This window comes from Mizuhopecten yessoensis, unplaced genomic scaffold, assembly GCF_002113885.1.
Source record: "Mizuhopecten yessoensis strain PY_sf001 unplaced genomic scaffold, ASM211388v2 scaffold2671, whole genome shotgun sequence".
In the NCBI taxonomy this organism is placed as follows: domain Eukaryota; kingdom Metazoa; phylum Mollusca; class Bivalvia; order Pectinida; family Pectinidae; genus Mizuhopecten; species Mizuhopecten yessoensis.
In genome coordinates, this window is record NW_018404662.1 from 18,628 (window position 1) to 43,230 (window position 24,603).

At 34.0% G+C, this 24,603-nt stretch overlaps 2 protein-coding genes across 4 annotated transcripts; one reads left to right on the plus strand and one right to left on the minus strand.

The window, feature by feature from the left end:
* Nucleotides 1-1,053: 1,053 nt before the first annotated feature.
* On the minus strand, nt 1,054-7,299 carry LOC110446261 (probable ergosterol biosynthetic protein 28). Of its 2 annotated transcripts, none has more exons than XM_021491307.1 (4): nt 7,105-7,299; nt 4,053-4,143; nt 2,579-2,697; nt 1,054-1,985 (listed from the first exon to the last, which is right to left on the minus strand). In XM_021491307.1, the coding sequence occupies exons 1-4, from the start codon at nt 7,241-7,243 to the stop codon at nt 1,855-1,857; spliced, it is 480 nt and encodes a 159-aa protein (XP_021346982.1). In that variant the 5' UTR covers nt 7,244-7,299; the 3' UTR covers nt 1,054-1,854. The 2 variants fall into 2 exon arrangements, with proteins under 2 accessions (XP_021346982.1, XP_021346983.1); XM_021491308.1 differs by lacking the exon at nt 7,105-7,299 and adding an exon at nt 4,922-4,971.
* Nucleotides 7,300-7,340: 41 nt separating this feature from the next.
* LOC110446260 (vasohibin-2-like) lies at nt 7,341-24,325 on the plus strand. 2 transcript variants are annotated; one of them, XM_021491305.1, is made up of 11 exons: nt 7,341-8,092; nt 12,343-12,434; nt 12,608-12,664; nt 12,976-13,050; nt 13,350-13,521; nt 13,772-13,817; nt 14,140-14,219; nt 14,698-14,781; nt 16,649-16,702; nt 21,332-21,453; nt 23,738-24,325. In XM_021491305.1, the coding sequence occupies exons 1-11, from the start codon at nt 7,799-7,801 to the stop codon at nt 23,817-23,819; spliced, it is 1,158 nt and encodes a 385-aa protein (XP_021346980.1). In that variant the 5' UTR covers nt 7,341-7,798; the 3' UTR covers nt 23,820-24,325. The 2 variants fall into 2 exon arrangements, with proteins under 2 accessions (XP_021346980.1, XP_021346981.1); XM_021491306.1 differs by lacking the exon at nt 16,649-16,702 and having other exon boundaries at nt 7,343-8,092.
* Nucleotides 24,326-24,603: the final 278 nt, after the last annotated feature.

The window sequence follows — 24,603 nt, forward strand, 5'->3', positions numbered from 1 at the left end:
TGAACATAACACAAGCAATGTAAACTGTCAAATGTCACATGTCACATGTAAACTGTCACATGTAAACTGTCAACTATCGCATGTAAACTGTCACATGTAAACTGTCACATGTAAACTGTCAACTGTCACATGTAAACTGTCACATGTAAACTGTCAAATGTTAACTGTCACATGTAAACTGTCACCTGTCACATGTAAACTGTCAAATGTAAACTGTCACATGTAAACTGTCAAATGTAAACTGTCACATGTAAACTGTCAAATGTAAACTGTCACATGTAAACTGTCAAATGTAAACTGTCAAATGTAAACTGTAAACTGTCACATGTAAACTGTAAACTGTCAAATGTAAACTGTCAATTGTCACATGTAAACTGTCACATGTAAACTGTCAAATGTAAACTGTTAACTGTCACTTGTAAACTGTCAAATGTAAACTGTTAACTGTCACTTGTAAACTGTAAACTGTCACATGTAAACTGTCAAATGTAAACTGTCACATGTAAACTGTCAAGTGTAAACTGTCAACTGTCACATGTAAACTGTCAAATGTAAACTGTAAACTGTCACATGTAAACTGTAAACTGTCACATGTAAACTGTAAACTGTCACATGTAAACTGTCAAATGTAAACTGTCAACAGTCAAATGTAAACTGTCACATGTAAACTGTCAAATGTAAACTGTAAACTGTCACATGTAAACTGTAAACTGTCACATGTAAACTGTAAACTGTCACATGTAAACTGTCAAATGTAAACTGTCAACTGTCAAATGTAAACTGTCACATGTAAACTGTCAAATGTAAACTGTAAACTGTCACATGTAAACTGTAAACTGTCACATGTAAACTGTAAACTGTCACATGTAAACTGTCAAATGTAAACTGTCAACAGTCAAATGTAAACTGTCACATGTAAACTGTCAAATGTAAACTGTAAACTGTCGCATGTAAACTGTAAACTGTCACATGTAAACTGTAAACTGTCACATGTAAACTGTCACATGTAAACTGTCAAATGTAAACTGTCACATGTAAACTGTTACATGTAAACTGTCACAAAATCAGAGACAAAGCATGTGCAAAACAGGGACCAAGAGGCTGCACATAAACCATCACAAAATCACACACAGAATTATCGGTTAAGTGTATGGAAGTCAAGATTTATTGCAATTAGAATTAAAATAACATTGAAACCTTTATTTAGTTTTACCTTATTTATAAAATAGCACCTCAAATAGGATGAGATAATTGACCTTGTATCATATCTCACTGTAAATGTCCTGTGTAAAACTACACCATCTTGTATTAAGCTATCACATCTTTTATGAAATCACCACTTTTACCATCTTAAGTTTCGGTTAATTTGGAAGGGAAAGCGTTCCATGCATCATATAATTAGCAGTACCATACAGAAACTCTTTTCTCAGCAATAGCAACAACTTGATGTTTGAGTTTGATTAAAAACTTAGATATTGTGCGGAAACTGATTCCTTTTTCAGACTTTTATAGTAAGCTGAAATATGTGTATTTTCAGAAGAAATTGAAAGTGTAAAAATCTGATGCTTACATACTCACTTAGCCCTTCAGACTAAACAAACTAGCAACATGAGTCAAAGACCGACAGTGATTTACCTTAAGTCATAAAACAACAATTCTACATGTAAAATCAAATACCAAGTATTGAAGTAAGTTTTAATATCTTCTCTTTTTATATGAACAATAAAGGTATTCATACTTTTCCATGTAAATATAATTTCCTTTCATGCAAATAAAAAAGGGACTAGGCAAAGCATGTAAAAGTGAGAATTTAGATCCAGCAAGTATGTAAATATCAAAAATAATATTTCAATATCAGCTACTTTTTCGTTTCATTAACTTTGAAAATGTTTTTCTTTTGGAATCCTCTATATCTTCAATGGTTTGAATGGTTTGTGATTTATCCAGGAATAGGTATCCACAGCACAATCCAAGTATTGACACACCTGAAAATGCAATGAATCCAAAGTTAACAAGGTTCATTTAATAAAGAATGTTCTTAATGACATTTCATTGTTGGAAATTGAATTCTCATTAGATATATAAAGTTCATGTGTTGAAACACCTGTGCTGTTTCTGTATTTCTTCCTTTTAACAAGTGGTTTTGTCCTAACTGTAACCCTAACCTATAGATATTTCTGAGTGGTTCTTAATTATTGGTAGATTTCACTCAAATTTGAACTAGCCTTTGCTTTTATAGTGTAAATAATGACCAAGTTTCATTTAAATCAAGTCCTATTTGATAAAGCTATTGTACGGAAACCTTTGACCAATCAGAGTGCACTACATGAATGTTTATTGCAAAGGTATTTTTATCATCTTTTTAAACTTTGCCTTAATTTATTTTTCCATAATAAAAATATTGACCATGTCCTCTTTGCACTTGGAGGAATTGCAATTTGAACAGCGTGCCATCTCTTAATGGTGTGCTATAAACTTACTTTGTAAGATGAACGCAGACATACAGACAGAAAATACACAATTATGGCTGGCAAATGTCATGATTGACATATATTGATACTAAATTACACAAATTTACCTGAAACAAGTATCTGTATTGATGATGATGGCATGAGATCTGTTGTTCTGTAGTAAAATACTTCAGCTACCAAATGCACCAGTCCAGCACAAAATGATAAAAGTGTCAGTCCAAATATCCTGTAAAAAGATCACATACATGAAGTATACTAAACATGCATATATATTATACAGTGTGCTTCAAATTGTTTCTTTAGTTGCAAAAAATACACACTGTTTAAAAAACAAACAACATAAAAACATGTTACACCACAAAGTGAAAAATATATATAATTTACACTCTGATTCAAATATTAATCTTTTTCTTTATGTTCTCAAACATGATTTTTATTCCAAAATCAAGATGACCAAACAGATCTTCACCTGAGATTTGTGTGGGACTTTTATATAAGCTCACAGGCCCTCCATGCCTAGTGAGCCACATAAGATGGCAAAAATAAGGATAAATGTAATGATACAATTTTTCAATTCTCTCACTATCATACTTATTTCAGTTTCACAATATGGGGTGTTCCCTTAACGCATACATCTTTAGAAAAATAGGTAGAAACATCAAAGGGAGTTAACCCACCAAAGACTTGTAGAACTAAACACTTTTCAATCTGATGTGATAAAACAAAATAACGAGTTTCGTGAAGTGCTTTAGCATGTTGGATAGACATGGTACGTAGGTATACATAATCATCGCAAACATGGTACAAGTAAATGATCAGGGTCTGTTTGTTGCTTTTGATACTGTAGTAGCCAGAAGTAATTGGAAAATATTTTTCACTCAAACTATCATATATTTTTTATCTTTTATGTTAATGAACTTTTCATATTACTACTATGGTTAAGATCTTTCTTTTAATATTAACTGTTATTTTTTTTGACAGGTCATGGAACATCCCATGCCATACTAGCAATATTGACAGCAAAACAAAAAAGTGACTGGTACCTGTTCTAGCCAAGAAAGAAATCGTTACAAGAAGTCTGTTGATTATAATGTGTTGCATTTATGATGTCAAGTTGTTTGTGTGATAAATAAAACTTTAATATATATCTGCAAAAAAAAAATGTTTTTATTTCCTACAAAGATCTTGAAGTAAAAAGATCAACAATGACGATGTTTGAGTAGTCAGTGAAAGCCAGGATTTGTTTGATACATAGGTAAATGTTATCTCAACACCCGAAAAACGTTACGCCGCGATGCCGTCAAAAGTCTCTCACTTAAAAAAAAACAGTGGAGGGAGAACTCACACACTGGACTACTTAGAGGTTGGCAACCCTGCATCTTCATCATCAGTGTGAAAGAAAACTACATAAAACCACAAAATGACAAGCTGCATCCAAACATTAATATAAACAAAAACATTAGTGTTAAGAATGGAGCAAAAAAAAAAGGTGGAAAAGGAAAGATGTAGATATTAAAAGCCCCCAGGGAAACTGATGAATTTGGTAATCAACATCTGGATGCCGCGACAAAAAATACTTACGGCTTATTATAAATATCTATTGCACAACTGAAGCGAAGTATTGCTGTAAATAAAGTCCAGATACCAACAATCCGACTGGTGAGTCCTCGATCTGTAAATGTAACAAACCAAATAAAAGTATCAAATGATGATGTTCCTTTACTAGCAGTAATCAAAATAATACAGATTTAATTTTACCATTTTACAAGGTGGTACATGCAGCATGTATCATTTTTTTCAAACAGCAATGAGTCCATTGATCAATAATGTACTGATGATACAACAAATACAGCTACTTCGTAAACATGATTACACAACTACATATATCCATTACAAGGATTGATAATTGCAGAGTCAAAACTGCCTTTCAACTGAGCCACTTAAGTTGGTTTCATGATTAGTTTCTACATTTACCTTTGGTTTTTGTTAGCCCTGCTTACTTTAAATTATTAGTTAACATCACACTTTTAAACATTAGTACAAAGTATTATAGTCAAACACCTAGACGATAACAATCTGATCACTGAAAACCAACACGGATTTAGAGGTGGTCGTTCATGCACAACACAATTATTAGAAACCCTTGAGGACTGGACAGAAGCTTTAGACCATAACAATCAAATTGATACAATCTACCTAGACTTCAAAAAAGCCTTTGATAAGGTCCGACACAAAAGACTGATTGAAAAAGTGGAAGGGTACAGGATAAAAAGATAACAAAGAGGAAGTAGTTGTAAACGGTCAGTATTCATCATTCAAACTGGTCACCAGTGGAGTTCCACAGGGGAGCGTGCTCGGACCAGTACTGTTTCTCATCTACATAAACGACCTACCTGAGTCACTTGACATTAAAATCAAAATGTTTGCCGACGACGCCAAACTCTACAAACCAACAAAAGCTATTGAGGATGGATTGTCACTCCAGAACGACATCAACAAGGTATGCGAATGGACAGGAAAATGTCTGATAGAACTAAATTCAGACAAATGTAAACACCTACAAATATATACAGGCCAAGAAAAGAACAACGTCGGATATGAGATCACCCAGCAACGGGAGAGACATCCAATAGATTTAGTGACAAGTGAAAGAGATCTCGGTGTTGTTATCGACAAAAACCTAAAACCTAGTGAACAAGTGAACACTGCAGTATCGAAAGCAAATAGAATTGTAGGTCTCATATTAAAACCTTCAGTTGTATAAACAAAGAAATGTTTCTCAACCTCCATAAATCCTTGGTACGTCCATACCTTGAAATTAATGTCACCACATGGTCACCTATATTGAAAAAAGACCAACTCTCCATAGAGAATGTTCAAAGAAGGGCAACCAAGCTAGTTCCATCCCTTAAAGATGTCTCGTACCCTGAGCGTATCCGTCGGCTAGGGCTACCATCAATTGAATACAGAAGACTAAGATCTGACATGGTAGAAATCTATAAGCTGATAAACACCATAGATATAACCAACCAACAAATCATCCCTGCCTTCGACAACCTCAATACGAGGGGAAACTCAAAAAAAAAATGAAAAAAATGGTACAAGACCAACATTAGGGGACATGCTTTTAAAAATAGAATTGTAAATAATTGGAATCAACTCCCTACAATTGTGGTAGATTCCCCAACCTTGAATGTTTTTAAATCTAGACTCAATAAACATTGGGTCAACCATCCAATCAAGTTTTTACCATCGTGCTACTAATATGTATTATAAGTTATATACGCGTCCTCTGCACAACCTGTAAATATGTGAACAACTATGAAGAAGCGTCAACAGAAGCAATACTATGCTTATGAAGACGTCGACCACCATGAACCATGAACCATGAACTTTGTATTATTTAAAGTACATATTACAAACTCAAACTTGATGATTTCTAATTTGTAAGAGGCATTTTAAATAGTGTTGGATAGAATCATGTCTTTGTGAGAATCTATCAGTACTCTGAACTTTTTCAAGCCTTTGGATTTTTACCCGAGTGATGGAAAAAAAATGTTTAGCATGTGGTCATACTTTCCCTGTAAATTGTAATCAATACAACAGCCTTCGCTGACACAATATATCCTAGACCATTAAAATGCTCTTACTAGCTGTTACAGTTTGTGTCAGTACTTGCACTCAAGTACATGAATAAACAACAGTACTAGTGTCAACACTATATCAACAACAGTACTAGTGTCAACACTATATCATCAACAGTACTAGTGTCAACACTATATCAACAACAGTACCTTTCACATCATACTCAAATGCTTGCATCATTTCACCCTTCACGTAGCTTCTCTTTGGAAATTTTCAGAAAGCAGTATGGCTTACTAAATGTATATATTTGTTATTTAAATCAGAGTACAAGTGCTACGTACATGTAGCACTACATGAGATGTATTAGCAATAATGCATCATCGCCTGTACTATTTGACATTTTTACAGTATATGTAATTGTAAAATACAAGTTACTAATATAACAGGACAGTAAAAATATAATATATAGCAGCCAGCCATCTCCAGATTTGAACTAAGATCTTAACGATATCGTTAACCTAGAACATTACAGTGCTCTACCAACTGAGCTAGTTGGTCACCAGTGATTATTTCAAGCATTGCATGGGTGTACGCTTGACAGGTGGATACCCTGACCTGGGTTGTAAATAATTGGTGTATTTGTGGGCAAAGACTTAAGAAAAGGAGGGAGGAATGTAGCGAAACTGGATTTCGTCGACGACCAAGTAGATTTTTAAGCATATTATAGTGTTTTTTTTGTATAACTGTAAACATTAAATTTTGACAGAACTTCAGGCTCCTGTACGTGCTCTTATACAAAATATATTTTTTGTTTAAAATGTTGAGGCACTTTAATTTTTTTTCTCAAGGTACATGTTGATATAAACATGTTAGGTAAAACCCCGCATATAGGTTGCAATCCTGCATTTGGGTAACAGTTACTGTGTACACTAACATCATTTATTACAGAGATATGTGTACTTTCATTTAAGCATACATTATTAATGATGAAACAGTGTGCACAACCACGAAATTAGATTAAGTCCGTGGCACAACCAAATAATCTTACCATCAGTGGCGTTGGAATACATTCTATTTTTCAAAAAACTTGGATCGACGAAGCATTGTAATGCATTTCCAAATGTCATAAGAGCAACGATTGCAAGGTATGTCCTCAAAAGAGAAATTAACTCTAAACTTTTGCTCATCACGTTTCTTGCTTAGCAAAGTACCCGTCATTCGGGATCTTTTAAGTGGTTTGTTCACACGCAAAATATGCAGAACTTCCGGTAAGCGTTTACATGATTCAGACATTGACAACACCGTAAACAATCCTTATGGGAAAAAAGGAATTTGAAGGTTTATAGATAGTTATCCAAATGTAAGTTAGTTCTTACGTAAGAGAAATCAAACAGGGGTGCTCACAGCGTCACAGTGTGCTACAGTCTCTCCTTCAACACTTCTAAAGAGTCCGATGAGATTACTTCTATTGTTAAGTCATTCCACTGTTTAAAAATGTTCTGAACCATGCAGTAGGCATACTATACAGGTACGTTTATATTCAGTCACCGATCCATGTGTATGCTGTTTTGTGATGGTGATATCTTTGATCGAATAATGAGCAAGCTAGGACATTTTGACATGATAGCTAGCAAAACCGTTTTATGATGATTTGCTTACGTCATGTCACACATTGTCACAATGGGGCATATAGGTTCCATTACAGGTTTTAGAATTTTGATATCTTTGTAAATAGATTTGCCATGTCGAAATCTAAACAACGGGAACAATTACCGCCGTTTGGAACTTTAGTTCGTGTTTCTGAACCCTCAGAAGAAGATGAGAAGGGCTGTGTAAGGGTGAAGACAGTGAAAGGTTCTAAAAGTGGAAATGACGATGACACGCATGAGGAAAATGGAGTTCTATTTTGGGTCAACAAAAGTGGATTTCCAATTGACAATAGAACTTGGGATCGAATGTGGGATCATGTCTCGAGAATACACCCAGATGGTTACAGCATGATCAACAAAATCAGGAACAAATCTGATTTACCTCAGGTGAGAACTAATTTAGTACAAAGAATACCCAATCCTTGCTATAACACTTGTATAGTGTGTGGTGTACTGTGTATTTAATATTCCAATGTGGAGTAATGGCATTATGCAATGTGGTCAACACTTCATCTGATGTATGATTATTTGATTCAAAATCAATATAATTCAGGTACCTGAACATGTAGGTGCATGATCACTTTTTTATGATAAGGTCAGAATATGGTACATACATACAGTGAATGTCAGCTGCGAACAAACATCAATCTTCTGAGGCATATGTATTTAAGAAATAAACTATAAATACATGAGAAAGGCCTACTGGCTACTGTATACATGTGATGCAGATAAACTCATCATGGTGAGCACTTAATTATACCAGACGGTCATGATCAGCCACATCTACATGTATGCAGCTTATTGGTTTTTTTTCACTTTGATATAAAACTGGAAAATCTATGTAAGACATTATATGCCCTGTCCACCATGTGAAATTAGTTCAGTGTTTGATAAATGATGTTCTGTAAATAGTTACAACGACTTTGATCTTCACACCTTGAAATATAAGTATTCTCATACCTGAAATCTATATAAACTTTGATCAAAATCTGTTAAGAATTGAAGTATGAAGTAAGTGATGACATTGAATCATTTGATGACTTTCTATATATAGCATTCGTGACTTTGGCCTTGACCTTGGAATCCTTAAGCACAGAGATGTCAGAGGTATTCTCATACTTGACCTTTGTATAAAATTTGATCAAAATCCATAAAAAATGAAGTTACTAGAGTGTTTACATTGAAACTGGATGGAACAGGATAGGTGGACATGGGCAAACAATATATGCCCCCCCCCCCCATTTTATGACAGGGGTATACAAATGCAGCAAGAATTGATGTTTTTCCCTACAATTCAGAATTTCCAGTTGTTATCTGTGAGGTAAGGTCAATAACTAGAACAGCAACAGAGGAACAGCTGATAGCACACCCTGTTTTCCACACAAAATCGAAACACCAAGAGGAAGCTATCATATCTGATTCATTTGTTTTTTATTTTATGAAAGTAAAATATATATGAAATTTCAAATGAGTAGAACAATCACATCAACAAGCACTGATGAAAGTGCTAGGGAACATTGTAATTAAGCTTTTTAAAACAAACTATTTTCCAAGTGTGTATACAGTATAGTCATGCAACTATATATATATATATATATAGCAGTAGTGCTCTTGCTATGTATTCACACACTGCAAATAGCAGTGTCAGTTATGCTCTCACAATTTCAAATGAATTCCTTCATGGAAAGATTAAAGCAGGATATTGCAACACGGAATGAAAATATATGTGGAGGGCTTAACAACGATGATCATATAATTATAACAGCTAGGTGCATGCATTAATCTGACAAATATCTTACCATAACATAATATTAAGATGCATCCCCTCGTTAAACAACCAACAAGGGGCCTAGAGGGCCTGTATCATTCACCTGGTTATGTTATAAACAATTACGGCAAAATACTCTTTATACTTTATATAAAAGTTGATTTGCTGGTCCCTCCTGGGAGGTCTAGGAGTAGGTAATTATAGACTTAAATGCCCAAATCACTTGATTGCAGCCTTTCCCATTAGTCCTCTGGTGAGCTACACATAATTCCAAGGTCCCAAGGATGCTTCTGGTTAACTCTAATGCCCAGGTAGGATCATGGATATAGAGTAAGTAACCACTTCCAGGTCATGATTAAACAAACTACTAAGCCATCATGGACTAGCAAGGCTCAGGGGTCAATCATGAATAAAGTGTATTTGGTTTTTCAAGTGTATTTGGTTTTTCAAGTGTATATGTTTCTACGTTCTCAGCAATTTTATTTACGATAACAATGGATTTTGAGTTTTCCTATTTCTTTGATCCCAAGGGGCAGGCTGGACCCCTTCCAGGTAAATCCTGTCAACATGTAATTGTTGTATTTGTCCCTGTATTACTAGAAATTGTATACATTTTTTTAGGGGGTTGGGAATTAAAACATTTTGTTTTGCTAATAGTGGTCAGTCCTTGTAGGTTGATTGTGCATGTTTCTACATTATTATGAGGTTAGCATCTCATCCAATTCTACCTAATGACTCAAGTCCCTGAAGAGCGTGGCAAAATACCCCAGAGCCAATCCTGGCAGCATGACTTTATTTGTCTCTTCTTACCTTGTAATTTACATAAGGTGATGGCATGAGGGTCTGAACTATTCATGTTATAACTCAGGAGCTAATCCTTGTGGAATGATTGAATAGACCCTTAGAAGGAATGTATCTGGACAATTTCCATTTATTGACCCAGAGGCTAAGCCCCAAGGAACCAATCCTGCAAGCATTAGTGGTTGTAGTGTAGGAATCTCAATTTTTTTCAAGCAATGACCCAATGTCTGTATTAGGTCCTACCCTTTTGGCGATGAAAGTCCCTCAGCCAGTTCTGGTAGTATTGATGCATTTCTTTAATGACGCCCATTAATTTTGAGTGTGTGATTAAAGGTAGGCGATCTTGACAATATACAAGTTATGACCCGATTTCCTAATTTGACTTGCATCCTTTCCCATGCTGTGTGTACAAACAACTTATTTTACATCTAGAAAAGGATTGCCTTTCCTCCTTCTAGCCAAGTTTGGTTACAATCCATGCAATGGTTCAGAGGGAGTAGGTTTTTTACATGATCTCGTCCCATTTCACCCATTATGCCCGGCCCCACTCTTCATTCCCAAGAAGATTACTAAAGATTCAGATTAAACATTATTACAACCAATGCAGCCATTTGGGAGGAGTCGGCGTTTAAATCACCCCGGCACCGTTTCCCTTAGAGGGCCTCGTCCCTATCACCAAACACAGACAACGCATTCATTCATTAAAAGATCATTGCTTCGTCTCAGTCCTGTGTGATCCTTCATACTAAATTTGTGAAGCAGGTTACAACTGGGAGGAGTAGGCATTAAAGCCAATATTAACAACTGATAGACAGACGCTGCGCAATCCTTAAATGTAGTTTATAAAGCATGGGTTAGGTTAGTCCGAATTATTCTGACGTTTTATCGACTTTTTTCATATCGGTCTGTCGTCGATTAATCGACGACAGACCGATATGAAAAAAGTCGATAAAACGTCAGAATAATTCGGACTAGGGTTAGGTGTAAGTGCCACAGATGAAAAAAGATCTAGAAACATTTGTTTGTGATAATACCTGTTATTATGATGACAACATTGAACACTAAAATCGTTACATTTTGTTGAAATACGACATTCTATAAATACATGGTACAGTGATGAAATAAAAACAACCCTCGGGCTTCAACTTCAATTTTTAGAAAAAAACTAAATGTTTCAAGTTTACAAACCAATTGGTTGGCGCTTTGATCGCCGTTTGAAAATGTATCTGGAGATTTGACAGATATAAACACATGTCCTGACATCGCGACGTTTCACGCGGACGTCCACTCCCGGGCGATCTCCTAACATTCCCGTATGATGCAAACCAAATTGTGGAGCGACACGATGTTGCGGTTGCCCTTGCAAAAGCAGGGCAATAGTCCATCCTCTGTCAAATTCGGACATTCACAACATTTTGTTTTCGTGTCGATATCTACTAAGTTGTTAAGCAATAAGTGTGTACTGATCAAAAGTTTGTTTTGGTTTGATATTACCTTAAGGTATTTCAGACGCTTGAAAGTTTACAATATTTTGGAAAGCGTATTTCAAGGTTCCAAATTTTTAATCAGTGCCCCCTTGGAGGTACCAAGATTAGACAAACAGACAAATTTCACTGAATTTGGTCAACAAATATATTAAAATTATATGGCCAAATGTCATATGGGTTTCTTTCCCCCGCTTGCATAATATTAAAATGTAATGATGAAGCTATAAATGTTTATAAATTATGTTAAGGTTTGTCGGGTGACGCATTGGATAACGCACTCGCCTTCACCCAGGCGGACGAGGTTCGATTCCCCGATATCGGACGTGAAAACTTAGGTTTGGGATCACCTGCTAGATCAGGCAGGTTTTTCTCCGGGTATTCTGGTTTCCTCCCAGTTTAAGAGACCCCTCCCCGCGCGCTAACATCTGGGCCAACAAGAGTGATACATATAAGTTGCAATAACTTATTTCATAATTGCTGTAAAATAAACATAGTTTATATTTTCAATTTTTAATCATGTTAAGTCAGTCATTTTTCTTTGCTATCAATAAATATCATTACAGATGTGACTTTATTTCCAGATACCAATACAACAAGCACCGTTGAATTTTCCATCGTCCATGCCAGTCCAAGATCGACTGGACAAGGTTCAGAACTATATGAAGTCACTCCAGTATCCTTTGGAAAGCAAAACAATATGTGAATCATACATTTCATATCTACAATGTGAATGAAGGAACATTTAAAGATTTCAAGAAATATTTTACGTATATATATTTATATGTACTTAGTTATACGAACAATTATTATGTTTTTAAAACAACATTTGTCCTTAATCTACTCAAGATACAACCATACTGGGACACAGTTTTTTGAGATAAGGAAGCAGAGGCCAGTATCGGGGTAAGGAGCTTTACTTATGTGATTCCATATACATACACATTAAACCTTTATTATCAACATACCATGCCTTCATACTGTGCTTACATCCTATATACATGTATTCATATACTTAAAAGTCTAATACAGAACGCCAACCCATTTTGCCTGCAGGGTAGGAATATATTCCACACTCCGTATATAAGGTTTTACTTTAACAGTCATTTACATAGGAAGTTGAGCTATGATTTATTGTAATCCTGCAGAGCAATGGTCAATTAATAATTGCACGACTCCTGTATATTATATGTTATTATGTTTCATTGATGTCTCAGGTTGATGGACTCTGCCAGAGAAATGATCAAAGAAGCTCTTCCCATCAAGTGTTTGGAGGCTGTGATTCTCGGGCTGTATCCTTCACTCAGAAACTAATTGATATATATTGATGGATAAATATGAATACACACAGTAATTGTTGAGGGATATTAGCTCTCTGTGTCTTTCTGGTGTAAAATTGTAGCCATTTAACCGTTCAATATATTTCTGTGCTCCTGCAAGGATGAATAAATAAAGACAATAGTTGAGTTACAGCAAAATGATCATCTATAAAATTGTTGTATTTTAAATACACTTTATGATAGTAAATGATGCATGTCCATCTATACGTATTTTCATCTTTAAACGTGATATTACCCTTCACACAGAACAGATTTTTGACAAATGGTTTCCTTGGTGTTGAACGCTTTCCACTCAGTTTTAAAAGTGTATTTGGTGGAAATGTACATAGACACGTGGTACTAGGTATATACTATGCTGGGAAATATGGCTCCATCGGCATGAGTAGGAGGGACGAACTGATGTACAAACCTGTTGTTTATAAGGTAATCAGAATAAAAAACAACCAATAATTAAGTGTACTGGAATGGAAGAATCTAAAACAAATATTTATATTCATGATTTGCTTCTTGAACATTAATGTCTATAAGCAACACTTGATACTCTGCTAAAAGTTAAATATGTGTTACTATGTAATAAATGGATTGCTAACATGTAAATAAATTATCACCTGTATCATCTTTGTTCAGGGTTACTTTCTTACTATTGTTTCCTAATCATTCGTTGTATTTTCAGTCTCTATCAGAACTGGTGTTTGAATTTGAAAGATCTTACAATATGTGTAAGTTTTTTCTTGATATTACATATATTTATTTAGTGACATTTTTGATCACCCATTGCCTGTTACATCAGCCCATCATTTAATGAAATTAGTGATTCGTCACAATATTGTCATGCCATTGTTTGTTAGAAAAAAAAAAGAAAAAAAAATAACAGAAGGAAGTTTTTGTAATAAAGGAAATATGAACTAAGTGTTTGATACACGAGATGACACTGAACCTTACTATAGGAGTATCTTTATAGATCTCTATAATATATATATATATATATATATATATATATAAACAGATAAATGTTTGTTACGAATGAATTTTTAATTCCAGTTAAACACGAAGTAAGAAAGGTAAAAACTGGGCTTCCGGTGCCACATGATCCTCACAGCTATGAGTTTATCAATTGGAAGGTACGTTCTGTTCGACGAACTAAATATAATTATGTTATATTTTGACTTACAAATACATAGCAATGTGCTGTTCATTTCCGTTGTATCACTCATAGGGTAAGTGAAATATTTGCGTGGTTTATTAAAATTGTTAATTTTTCTTGGAAATGGACAAAATACCGAATTGACTCTTCTTTATATTTTGCTAATTATGTACTGCAGTTCTGTGAAAACATGGTTGAATTCAGATATTTTATTTGTGCAAAAGAAAATATTCTTAGATCAGTTACCCAATGAATATTACATGAAAGATATTACAAAACACGGAACTCCAGATTTGGAAGTCCTCTAAACGATATTTTAAATATATAGATTTACCGTTCACACGGTAGTGATTCATCTATAACAACATAATAGAATTATGATCTAAAACTACGGTTACATGTGTTGGGAGTTCTATCTGCAGTCAGTAAATATTAATACCATGGTTGTTTTGTAGGCCCTTACTATAAACATGAATAAATCGAGCCCGAAAGAAATAGCCAAAGATCTTGATGTTGTTGCCAAGGAGATTCGAACAAAAGTAAGACTTACTTTTCTTAATATTCTAATCATTATTACACATGTCCCATGAATCCCGTTCCCCCAGCACAAGTGTACCTTAATCGTATGTATGGTTCGTATTACAGTTGTGAAATTCTACGTTGTCGAGATCAGTATTATCATGGTTTTGTTGTACTCCAACAATGTTAGAGGTTTTACACGCCGAAAAACTTTTGACAGGCGTCGCAGTCGGCAAAATCATATCCGATTGGAAAAAGGCCGACTAGCGCCCTCTCATGTTATGGGAGTAGGTTTTGTTGATGAATATTCCATCAAATGTTGTATGCCTAACCATTTTGGCGTAGTGTATGAAATGCATAGGCAGTCAGTGTCCTTCTGATGCTTTATCATGTGTCAGGTGATATTCATTAATACAGTCAGTTAATATGTGTATTGTTCTATATGGTAATATGTATTTTTTTTATCAGGCCAAACTTAATTCTCTGAATCCTGAGGCTAGTTACGCTCACATAAAGGTAAACTTGCCACTGAAGATTATTTCTTAAGTGTACAAATGTAATAGATATTATTTCACAAAGTATGTTTTCTATAGTATATAAATATTACTATACCTACACACACATACCTGTTCACCTGTTCACCTGTCATTGTACTTATATGCCACATGCTAATCGCATTTTCTGTGATCTGTACTAAGTTTTGAGTACAACACTCCCTTTAGAGAGTAGTTATCACTTTCTGTAAATTCGTTTAACAAGGTAAATGCAATGTTTGTCCTGACTTTGTTATTTCTGAACCTTTCGAAAGTCTTCTCTCAAAACTGAAGTGTTATACATGTATTGTGTATTTTTCTATATTATGTGACAGTTGTTTAAGATCTTAACTCAACCTTCATTTTATACACAGTGCCTTGTAACATTAGAAGTACACTTATTCACGTTGTCACATTACATTTTAGTCGCATATGTAATCTGAAAATCAGAAAACTGCACTGAATAATATAATATTCTTTGTATAATATTTGATTTTGTTTGCGCTGTCACGTATCACGTTTTCTTTTCGTTTTCTGTTAACACCCATCTAGTTTTACATCTATATTTAAAGATATCTATATAACTAAAGTAGTATGCATGTGCGACTGCATTTGTATTATTTCTCTGTTGTTAGGTTCTTCATTCGGAATAGATGCATGCTAAATATTGTACATTTTATACCCTATAAATGTTCTCGGTAGTCTTCTGTTATTAAAAAGTTCGAAGTACTTAAAACCTTAGTTAAGATAATGTTTGTAAAGATCATGATATATTGGTAGTGTTTTACTCTATACGTAAGTTCTTGTAAGTTAATATGCATTTTTGTTGCTCCCTATGAAGAAATAAGTGTTGGAAAGGTGAAGGTCACCATTTGTTTGTTTACTTTCAAATTCGGTACAGTTTAACTTTTTTTCTATTATTTCAGAGGATAATATACATAAAGATGTGTACACGTAATAAACTATTAGACAAGTATCCTGATAAATAGATTCTCTCGGATAATTATCCTTCATTTTGCACACGAATACGTTTTATGCATACAACTATAGGATCTATTTTTTTTTTTAATTAACTACGTTTAATATCCCGTGTCTATTGGCCACAATATCATTACAGAAAGCAGATCCAGTGTCATAATCTAATTTTAGAAATAATCAAGATCGATATGCTTAAATGAATGTTATTTGATTGTTATATTCAAGCTTTTAGACTTTTTCTCTTTTTTTGTGTGTGTGTACAATGATGGTAATGATTGTCAAATTTCTATGGTAACAGATAAAACTAAGATCATTTATGAAAATTCAGTCTTTGCCTTTACAAATAAATGTATGTGTACAACTTAAACTCGATCAGGCACAGAGGGAAGCTCATGACTGCACTGTAGTAACACTTTACTCCAGCCGCAAGGTAGGCCAGCTGTATTCTACAGCATGCCCGCTAGCTGTATCTTGTCATTTGCCCTGCTATATATTCAGATCTAACAGCTAATAACTTACAGACCAAACCTAGCGCCAAATGGCAATGCCTGATGTCAACGAGAGTCACTTATGTGGGAATATGATGATAAAACGAAATTCAATAAGTAATTCCCATTACATTGATTATAACTCTAAAAAAGGTAATTATCGTGAAAATTATTGAGGAAAACAGAAAAACACTGATTGGCATATATGACTGATAAAACACGTGTTTCTATTTGATATGCACGAGTACAAACACGTATGCATGCAAATTCAATAACAATAAGGCAGAACAATCTGCCATCTAACACCAAACCAAACTGACCAATTTGGCCACGAAATCATCTTAACTTCACATGCTACTTTAAGCTCTTCCCTGAGCTATTTATTTTTATTTTTTAGCTACTGATTTTTTTTAACTACGAGATGGTTAATGACGAGTGTTAATTATACCCAAATACTTACTGTTTGATTAACATTTTTTTAAAATACCAATTCTTCGCATTGACGAGTTTGCTTAAATTTAAACAGTATACCTTTTTAATTGAGGGTGTTATTCATTGTTTTCCAGTCATTCCACATTGTGATTGTTTTGATCCGATCACAAACTTAATATATTAACAGTCATATTTTGCAATAAATTATTAAAAACGTGTATCATTTTATAATATACATGTATCATATACAATGGAAATTGGTTTTTCATCTTTTCCCAAAAAGAATATGTGAAATTGCACATTTTCAAGATTGAATTGACAATATTTGTTACCACTTCTAAAGTGTAAGTTAAAATATTAACTTGTGAAAAGTTAACAGATTTTAGACAGCAGTTCGTTAATAATGACCACACTAAAAATAGATGATTTCACTGCATATAACGACATTGATATAAACACATTATTAATACTTTTTTGTTTAATTTTCACAATCTGTCTATCGTGTTAAATGCTTCACAATAGTTTTCAAATGAAAAGGCATTTTATAAATGTGTAACCACAAATAATGTAAATACAATTACCAAGCATCCCTATCATGTCATGTGGCACTAAATTCACAATATGGGTAGGGTTTTGAGCAATAAACATAACATAGTAAAATTTATTTTTCAGACAGATCGGGACTGTTCATTTGTAAAAGAGTGATTCTATATTATGGCTAGAGTGGAATATGGTGTTTTTCTTCTTTTCAATTGTTAACTCTTTGAATCTATTTTGCAATTGTATGTATGCATTTTTATATCTTTTGAGTTATCGCTTTGTGATTTACTGCATCGTCGGATACCCACGGTTGATTTCGCTTCGGTACTCACTCCCGAAGCGAAATCAACCGTGGGTATCCGACGATGGATTTACTGGTACATAACGAGCTTTAGAGAATATGTGTAAAGTTACACCATTTCGGGCCATGCCTTCACGACAATTATTATGATTGTATACATGTATTGTTTGTGTGGAAGGAATCAATTATTGTATTCAGATCAAAGAAGAACTACATAAATGTTTTATTTTATTATCATACTTTTCATATTTTGAAAATATATGTTATTAACAGGATGAACTGATTTGATTTCTTTTCAAACTTTCAGTTTCCCTCCATAAATGCTCATAAGGTATAATGACATATTAATCCGAATAAAATCATGACAATGTGTTGATATTGTAACACAATACACACTCATGGATATAAACATGTTGTAGTGTAACGCATTTCACCATTTCATGTCCATGTTTAGTTTCTCTTTTCTTAGCATTAATGCATTAATGTATTTATTTCATGGACATCTTTAATGGCACTAGTACATGTTTGCTAATAACGAACGTAGTATTTTAATTTTAATTTTTATCTGTGACTGACCTTAAAGTATCTATATACATCGTATCGCATCAACGAGTAATAGTTCTTTAGATTTGACTTAAGTGACACGACATTTGTTATTTGAGGGATGAGTCCAAATTTGTTTTGATTGCATACGGTTCAGCAAAAAGGTTATATATAACATTACAAAGGTGAGTTGGCCTATTCGAGAAATAACATGGAGTTATCAGGACGATATAGTCATGGGCTGTTTGATTTGTATACACAAACAAAATTCCAATGTTGTGAATTTATCTGTTTGCGATGGTCACTCAATTAATATGAAGTTGTTGCTCGTAAGATGCTGGACGGCACGCTTTAGACTCTCACAAATTACAACCTGGTAATTTGAACGCAAAGGAAATCCAACATTGAAAATTCTATTAACAATAGCCATAATAATTCTTCCTTTTAAGAACGTAATTTAAATGTAAAAAATGATCAATTAAGGTAATAAAAAGATGCAAAAATATACAAAAATGAAGGTTTCGTAGATAAGTGACTTGGCAGCCTTGTAATTATCTAACAGACAGACAATACCAAAACTGTCAGACACTCAGTACATTTTGATAAGTTTACGTAGTAGGTATAGTGCATGCAGAATAACATGTATATACTCACCAATTTGATTTATTTTAAATTTTGAAATATGCAATTTAAGATGGGTTACCAGTTGCTTACGTATACTGCATTTTTACAAGCCATAGAACACTAGGAGTATCTTCTAAATAATCAAAGATGTTTTGAACCTGAGAGTAGACTGAACCTCTGCCACAAAAAGAAAGTACGTACTGCTTGTTAGCTCACAGTCATTCGAAATAGTTTTGGAAGTGTAAACAAAACACAATGAGATCATTATACTGCTCATTTGCTGTAAACTGTTTTACACAAATGCAGTGTATGTAGTACTCTAGAATTACGAAATTCAGCAGGAACCCATCTTTCAAGCTTTGTAATTCCAATAATTTAAAGTTGACAAATGAATTTGAGTCTAACTTATATATTCATACAATAGATAAACTTGCATTGTGGATTAGTGCTGTGGACACTATAAGAACACAGATTAGAAGTTACCTGTCAATTTTTCGAAAGGATTTTTGTAATGATGTTTTGTGCATGTCGTTGTCCAACACTGCTGCAGAGTCTTATATGTGTGCAAGATAAATCATTTTGGCAGCATTGATGTCATCTTCTAAAGGCTTTTTGATGTATCACAACCTGTATAAACGAAAATAATCAAATTGACCAGACCGACGAAGTTGGTTATTGTATATCAACAACGTATAAGATGACTTTATACGTATATACCATGTCCTAACGACAATTGTTTTATTTTTACCAAATAAGTGTTTGTTTGAAAGCTACTGGTTGTAGATAAAGAACAGTCTTGTAATGGCTCTGATGTATACATTGTATTGACATCTGGTGTTTCAGAAGAAGATTTTTGTATGATAACAAACAGATTCAGACAAACATATACTAAGAGGCAAAAGTAAATATAAATACTTCAATGTTATCTTCTTGGCAATACTTACTATCGATATAAGGTATAATAATCGACTTTCAAACTTGATCATAAAAACCGACATCATCGTGTGAAAGAGCATTCGATTTTCAAACAAAAAATAACCAAGGGACTAAGAATTGAAAGTCTTAATTCAAGTATCGTTTAAGTAATTAATTATATTTAAAACAGAACAGTAATTGTATGCTTAGAAACATAATCAACTACATTTCACGTTTGAATAGTACCTATATACACTTACTTTCACCATTCAGCATATATTATCAAGAGTAATAGGTACCAATTTTTGTTTAATCTTTTTTTTCTTTTTCATTGATAATTGCATACATCTAAAGCTTACTTTTTATGTTAACAAATCGCGCCCGTGGCCTTAATGGCTTATTATATTTAATTCATTGTGAAACATTGGTTATATCAAACGTTCAAGGAGATTTAACTGTTTTAAAAATGAAATAACCCTCGTATAGAAGGCAGTAAAGCTACGAAATGCTATTATTACATGCCAGTGCTATAAGTTGCTAATGTGCTTCTACTTTTCTATACTCTTTTTCAGCATTTTAATTGTGTCTCTTGGCACACCTTTATCTGTGGCCCTGTATAAATATTGTGTCATTGGACCATTAAATACATGTACTATAATTAGTAAATATTTCCTTCATGTCTAATCTATTTAGGTAAAGGGTATGTACAGTGAAATGTTTATCGAACTGGTTTATAAGGATAAGGCGAAAAAATAATGTTTTCATTATGTCACTGATCTAACTTGTACAAAGCAAATTAAATCTGAATTAAATATGATACCGGTCCATTACTATACGTCAGCAACTGTCTTTGCTTCTTGGTGCATTTTGACATCATTTGTGTCTACCAGTATTTTGTGTGACTCCAGAGACAAAAGATACAGTTTACATTTCACACTTCTTGGCAGAATCCTTTGTATAGGCCTTTAAGAAAACGTTGTTCACCCATAGGATTTTCATATGGTACATGGACAGTTAAGTTGATTCATTTTGTGTTCGCGTGTAATAGCTGTAGATGGTATAGTGTGTCTGCTTTATGGCGATGTGTTCCTGTCAGCAAGATAGGGTTTATTTTAAATTGAAGTCATTTATAAAATAATGAAATGTAGTATATGCATATATTTTTTTGTTTTCTTTAGACCCAGTTTAACAGTATAGTTCTGTTTTGTTTTCACAGTCCCGGTCATGGATGACTAATCCTACTTCGCCAAGGAAAACAATAACCTCCATCGACATGACCACTGGCAGGGACACCTATGCAAGCAACAGCTTGAAACAAGCCTCCAAAATTTACAGATCGTAAGTACACAACTGGAGTTCATAATGTACAGGTCGCATCCATAATGTAAATGTGTTATATACGTATCTCGTGTCCATAGTATAAATGTGTTATATACGTATATAGTGTCCATAGTATAAAGGTGTTCTATACGTATCTCGTGTCCATAGTATAAAGGTGTTATATACGTATCTCGTGTCCATAGTGTAAATGTGTTATATACGTATATAGTGTCCATAGTATAAAGGTGTTATATACGTATCTCGTGTCCATAGTATAAAAGTGTTATATACGTATCTCGTGTCCATTGTATAAAGGTGTAATATACGTATCTCGTGTCCATTGTATAAAGGTCTTATATACGTATATAGTGTCCATATTATAAAGGTGTTATATACGTATATAGTGTCCATAGTATAAAGGTGTTATATACTATGGACACGAGATACGTATATAACACCTTGATGCTATGGACACCCGATACCTATATAACACCTTTATACTAAGGACACGAGATACGTGTTTAACACCTTTATACTATGGCACGGAGTTACGAATATAACACCTTTATACTACGGACACGTGTTACGTATATAACACCTTTAGACTATGGACACGAGATACGAATCTAACACATTTATACTATGGACATGAGATACGTATATAACACCCTTATACTATGGACACGAGATACGTGTATAACACCTTTATACTATAGACACTATATACGTATATGACACCTTCATACTATGGACACGAGATACAGGTACAACACCTTTATGCTAAGGACACTATATACGTATATGACTCCTTCATACTATGGACATTTGATCCGTATATAACCCCTTTATGTTATAGTCATCAGCTACGTATATAACACATTTATACTAGGGACACGAGATACGTATATCACACCTTTATACTATGGACGCTATATACGTATATGACTCCTTCATACTATGGACATTTGATACGTACATAACACCTTTATGTTATAGTCATCAGCTACCTATATAACACATGTATACTATGGACACGGGATACGTATATAACACCTTTATTCTATGGACACGAGATACATGTACAACACCTTTATACTATGGAAACGAGTTACGTATATAACACCTTTAGACTATGGACACGAGATACGCATATAACACCTTTATACTACGGACACGTGTTACGTATATAACACCTTTATTCTATGGACACGAGATACATTTACAACACCTTTATACTATGGACGCTATATACGTATATGACTCCTTCATACTATGGACATTTGATACGTACATAACACCTTTATGTTATAGTCAGCAGCTACGTATATAACACATTTGTACTATGGACACGAGATACGAATACAACACATTTATACTATGGACCCGAGATACGTATATAACACCGTTATACTATGGACACTATATACGGATATAACACCTTTATACTATAGACACTATATACGTATATGACACCTTCATACTATGGACACGAGATACAGGTACAACACCTTTATGCTAAGGACACTATATACGTATATGACACCTTCATACTATGGACACGAGATACGTATAAAGGTGTTATATACTTAACTCGTGTCCATAGTATAAACGTGTTATATTCGTATCTCGTGTCAATAGTATAAAGGTGTTATATACTTATCTCGTGTCCATTGTATAAAGATTTAATATACGTCGCTCGTGTCCATTGTATAAAGATTTAATATACGTCGCTCGTGTCCATTGTATAAAGGGGTTATATACGTAACACGTGTCCGTAGTATAAAGGTGTTATATAGGTATCGGGTGTCCATAGCATCAAGGTGTTATATACGTATCACGTGTCCATAGTATAAATGTTTTATATACGTAGCTGATGACTATAACATAAAGGTGTTATATACGTATCAAATGTCCATAGTATGAAGGTGTCATATACGTATATAGTGTCCATAGTATAAAGGTGTTGTACATGTATCTCGTGTCCATAGTATAAAGGTGTTATATACGTATCTCGTGTCCATAGTATAAAGGTGTTATACACGTATCTTGTGTACATAGCATAAAGGTGTCATATACGTATATAGTGTCCATAGTATAAAGGTAATATATGCGTATCTAGTTTCCATAGTATACATATCATACTTACACCTCTGGTGTTCCATTACAATAATTGGATTGAAACTGCATACAGTTAATAACGTAGTAGTTGTATTCAATTTCGAATAAAGCTCATTAACTCGAATATTGTAGGTACTCCGATGTTCGCCCTTTTAACAATTTATATTTTTGAATATTTTTTAAGACAAACAACCATGAACTCATTGGATAATGGTGCCGTGAAAAGGAAATCTACAGATCCAGCAGAGTATCAGATACGAATATGACGGCCATACCAGTAATAGACATGTATACAATGATAAAAGTTATCGACTCATAAGATATGGAATAGTGACAGCTGACACTCAGTTATATGGATGGTTCTTGCCACATTTGTTTCAGAAAAACTATAAATTAATGTATGCATATGTGTGACATCTGCAAAATCATTGCATTGTACACCCGATACTGTCAGGAGAAGTTCCGAATATACGTTTTATAGCACATCAAAATTGTATACCTGTGTTTGAGGATGAGGGTGTTAAAAGAGAAAACTTTTTGCGATGGTGAGGGTGTGTGAGGGAGTTCTTTTTAATTTATTTCTCTGATGAGGGTGTGTAAAGAAAGATTTAAGACTTGCGAAAATGGGAGTGATAGGAGGGATTTAGGCTACATGCATGTGTATGGGGAGCCCGTTCCATGGATATGTTCTGTGAGTGATCATTGGAGTATTCCGTCTTTGCGTTTTGCAGAGTTATTTTCTCTTGTGAGCAGTTTTTGATTGTTACGTCATTAGTTTGTGTGAGAAAATTACGTCGTTTTCTAAAACAAAATGATGACGCTACTATCACGAACAAATGACGTAACAATCAATACCTGCTATCAAGACTAGATAACTCTGCAATACGAAAAGACGGAATAGGTAGAGCCTCAGTAATCCGTTCATTTCTAATCTAGTTTTACTGTACCACTTGTTAAATAGAGATATCCGGAATTAAAGTCATCTCAATAAAGCCACCTTTGTTGCAGGCAAATTTGTATGTATTATGGGTGCTTGATTGTGCACACTGA